Source organism: Ylistrum balloti, unplaced genomic scaffold (genome assembly GCF_031769215.1).
Source record: "Ylistrum balloti isolate Yb309-2 unplaced genomic scaffold, AGI_CSIRO_Ybal_v1 Utg370558, whole genome shotgun sequence".
NCBI classification, from domain to species: domain Eukaryota; kingdom Metazoa; phylum Mollusca; class Bivalvia; order Pectinida; family Pectinidae; genus Ylistrum; species Ylistrum balloti.
In genome coordinates, this window is record NW_026782351.1 from 1023012 (window position 1) to 1027393 (window position 4382).

The 4382-nt window shown below is 35.3% G+C and overlaps 1 protein-coding gene across 1 annotated transcript; it reads right to left on the reverse strand.

Moving 5' to 3' along the window:
- Nucleotides 1-2562: 2562 nt before the first annotated feature.
- On the reverse strand, nucleotides 2563-4382 carry LOC132556317 (uncharacterized). Its single transcript, XM_060220701.1, has 2 exons — nucleotides 4275-4382; nucleotides 2563-3558 (listed from the first exon to the last, which is right to left on the reverse strand). Exons 1-2 carry the CDS (start codon nucleotides 4380-4382, stop codon nucleotides 2671-2673), a joined length of 996 nt encoding a protein of 331 aa, XP_060076684.1. The 3' UTR covers nucleotides 2563-2670.

Consider the following 4382-nt stretch of genomic DNA (forward strand, 5'->3'; position numbering starts at 1 on the left):
CGATAGATATAATCAATAGATATAAACAATCGATATAATCAATAGATATAATCAATAGATATAATCAATAGATAAAATCAATGGATATAATCAATAGATATAATCAATAGATATAATCAATAGATATAAACAATCGATATAATCAATAGATATAATCAATAGATATAATCAATAGATATAATCAATGGATAAAATCAATGGATATAATCAATAGATATAATCAATAGATATAATCAATAGATATAAACAATCGATATAATCAATAGATATAAACAATAAATATAATCAATATATATAATCAATAGATAAAATCAATAGATATAATCGATAGATATAATCAATAGATATAGAATATCAATTTCCTACGTCAGCTTGTTTGAACTATGTATTATAAATAAAATAGTATAGACGCACAAGATATGTTCATCTCCTGTTCATTCGAAAGGAATAACGTTTCTTTACATAAGATAATGAATCCTGACTGAGGTTTTTTAAAACTTTCAAAAGATACAAACCGTTTACTCCACAATATGCTGACATCAAAATCTTAATGGCAATGTTAATACAATGCGAAAATAGTACTTATTTCGATTTCCTATGACGAAACGTCAAAGATTATGAAAACGGTAATTCAGGTTACGTTGTATAATTAGAAGAAAAAAAAGAAAAAACCTCTTGTGATGGCATGGACGATTTTATTCATTGACGTTATCAAACGTGTCTATATTCAGGTTAAAACCAGTCAAGCGGTATTTAATGGTAGATAACTCTTAAAGCAATCGATGTTCATTTCTACATTTTGCCGCCACCGTTGTTAGCCTTCAACTCGCAGCAGCCTTGGTATGGCATGCTTTTCCTGGAACATATTCTATAATTTGTTGTATTTGCTACGGAGTTGGAGAACAATCAAAAGGAACGTTTCTTTCTTCTTTTTCTCCTTTCTCCTCTGTTTACATGAAAATTGAACATTCCTTTTAAGAAATAGCGATAATAATTTTGACTCTCATATCCAAGATGGTCGCAAATCAGCCATCTTATTTTTCTGGTCAATCAAAAAATTAGAAAGGCACAATCAGGAACAAAGACCTACATGCGAAATTTGAAAAAGAGCCATCCAGTATTTCTCAACAAGTGCGATAACAATCGTTCATCGTCAGTATCAAATATGGCTGCTTGTTGCCCAGTTTGTGTTTTTCCGTCTCAAAACCAAATGGGGACAATAAGGGATCAAGGGGAACATACACATGGAATTTGAGAAAGATCCATCAAGTTCTTTTCAAGTGGTAGGAAAAAAAACTTTCATTGTCAAGCCACTTTGTTTTTCTGAACAGCCCTCAAATCACATTAAATTTGAGAAAGATCCATCCAGTTCTTCTCAAGAGGTAGCAAAAACAATTTTTAATTGTTAAAATCAAAGACTGCCACCTGTCAGACATTTTCTTTTTCTGAATAGCCCTCAAGTCACATGAAATTTGAGGAAGATTCATTTAGTACTTTTCAAGAAATAACTATGACAGAAATTGTATACGGACGAACGGAAGACAGACATAGACGTGAGGCGATTTTTTAAAGCCCGGCTTTTTGTTTGTTTGAGGGGATGGGGGGCTACGACTAACATACATATATGATAGACTCTTTGATGACGACAATTATTGCGAGATATTAACGAGATAATTTTGTCGAGTTAATATTTCATAGATAGGTAAGTCCACCTTTTATCGTGTTATTGTTCGGACGTGACATCATCTAGCAGTGAGAAATGTATAGGCGATTGTAGTAGTATCGAGTCAGGGACTGAAGGATTCCAATATAACACGGATAAAAAAGAAAATAATAGATAGATACACAGGATTTATGAAATTAAAGCATTAATGTTGTCAGGACGTACAAAATATAGCATTAATGTAGCCAGGATATATGAGAATAATAGTATAGATATAGTGAAAACCTAGCTATATTACGTAGTGTAATTTATTGTTTAGCCCTACTACAAGAACTCTGAATTTGTGTCTTTTGTACAATTTTGAATTTTGACACAACATGTAGCCAATACAGTTCATATTCTACAGAAAATCAGATTATTGTATTGGAAGCACTGTAGCGTGCCAGGAAACGCAAGATAGGGATGAACATGTGGAAAATAAGAAAAATGCAAGTTTGTTGTAGGTATGAATGATTTATTGAAACTTATATTTATATCAACATCAAATTACAGAACCTCTGAAAAATATGAATAAATCTAACATTAAACGGCGGCATCAGCAAGGAGTTTTATCCATGTCCTACACATGAAAAGGGAAATAAATAACTCATATCATGTTTATATAACGCATTTAGGAAAAATGCCTTGCTCAAGAACACAGCCACGACAGTACAGAGCGGTTCCTTTATCATCTCCATGAGAATCACAAACCGACGCCAGGTTAGTATAGACGTATAATAAACGACACTGGTAGAGGGTCAAAGAATGCATTATGATTGCGTTTAAAACGTTAATTTTTATATGATAAGATCGATGATAAAGTATTGATAAACTATAATTAATATTTGAACCATTGATCGATGACAGGGTATCAGTTCATAATCGTTATCAAAAGCAATCTTACACATATTTTCTGTAGTTACTTTATTACAAAGTCTGAAGTAGTCTTCTGGCAGTGACGGCCAAAATTAGAATTTGCCTTCAATACTTTGTATTCCCTTCTCTTCGTACTGAGCCTTAGTTAAAAGAAGTCCATCGAACGCTTCATGCGAGGCGAGGATAGATCCCCCAATCCATGCTGAGCACGGTGTTGCTTTCGTCACGCTTATTCCACTGACTCCAGCCATCTTAGATTTTATTTCGTCCTGCACACGGTCAGCTATTCCGCTGAATAGAAAATTTTCTCCAGACAATATGATATTGCCATACAGTTCTCTGGCACGATCCTCTCCGTGCTTTGCGCGGACTTTCTCGATGCAGTCTACTATGGTTTGTGGAATACTTCTCGTGTCCAAGTTAGCTATGGTGGGATCTAACAAGATCTCTGGTGCCCTTTGTGCATCTTGGTTTACAGCGATAGAACTTCCGTCAGGAAGTGTATAACTTTTGACTTCAGCAGAGGGGCCCAAGCTACACGTGTTCTTTTTGATTTCGTCAACAGTTTCAAAATCAATTCCGGGATGATTCAGTTTTTGTGCGACAAAGGCTGTGAGTTGGTTACCGGTCAAGTCACTTGACACGACAGAGTCAAGCATTGCGTATCCTTGGTAAATGGCCACACAATTCGATACCCCTGCTCCGGACTCCATCACAACCCCATTCAGCTTCCCCGTACAATACAGGGACAAGACGTTGGTGTAGGCTAAGAAAACAGCTGGCACGTTGAATCTCTCAAACAGGACCTGGACAATTTTCTGTTTGTTAAGTTCCGTATTTGTCATAGGCTGACTTAAGAGAATGGCATACTCTTCTGGCTTGACACCCAGTGCTGTAAATGTATTGCGGAGAAGTTGTTCGGCGCCTTCCCAGTTTGTCACAAGTCCCTTTTCGACAGGATACCCGCCATTAATGACACCCTAATAAAAGAAAACAACCAATGGTAAACGTCACAATTCTGTCTCCGTTAACACACAAAATACGTCTTCTGTTTTTATGAAATCTAAAATATTGTTAACCCTATTGTCATCTTATGGGTCATGGCTCATATGAACACGTTGATGCTATCTTGAATATGTTTTATCGTTACGATGAACATAAACTCTTCCTGACTGTTCTGATCATTAAACAAGCAGACACGATACATATATTTCTATATGCTGACAAATCAATGTATGTACTTTGGATCATTACTGAACATCTATTAATGTCATACAATAGTACTGGACATTTTTCCGTTGAGATTTTTTCAGTGATTACAAATGCTTGACAAGACAAAGAGTTCCCCAGATCGCATCATGGAATTGACATCAATATACATCTGGTATGTTACGAAGTACAGAAAACAAAAAGAAATGAGAGATCCGATTTCAGTGATATTAAGTTAGACATATCTGCAAAGAATCCAAGTCTTACTAAAGACTTTAAACGACATCCTTTAATATACAGAAAAAATAAAGCAATTGTGTACAGACTTAAATAATTGACATACAGCACATAAAACACTCTTAGTAGAAAAAGGTATTACTAATTTACAGTATCTGACAAAGCAACAACAGAGAGTATTGAAAATACCAATCAGTTGGATTTCTGGATATTTGTAGTTCTTATACTTATTTTGGAAATCCTGACTTACCTTTTGTTGTTTTGCTGTCAGTACACACGTGGGACTGCTATCACCCTTCAGACCTGCCTTGACACTCCCAGTGCCCAAGTCTATCACCACAATTCCCTGGCCAGACAT

What these genes read in the sequence shown, in the direction of transcription:
- LOC132556317 (XM_060220701.1), bottom strand. Translation starts at nt 4,382, where the DNA reads ATGTCTGGCCAGGGAATTGTGGTGATAGACTTGGGCACTGGGAGTGTC. An exon ending in TGACAGCAAAACAACAAAAG is followed by an intron (nt 3,559 to 4,274) that starts GTAAGTCAGGAT and finishes TTCTTTTATTAG; the next exon opens with GGTGTCATTAATGGCGGGTA.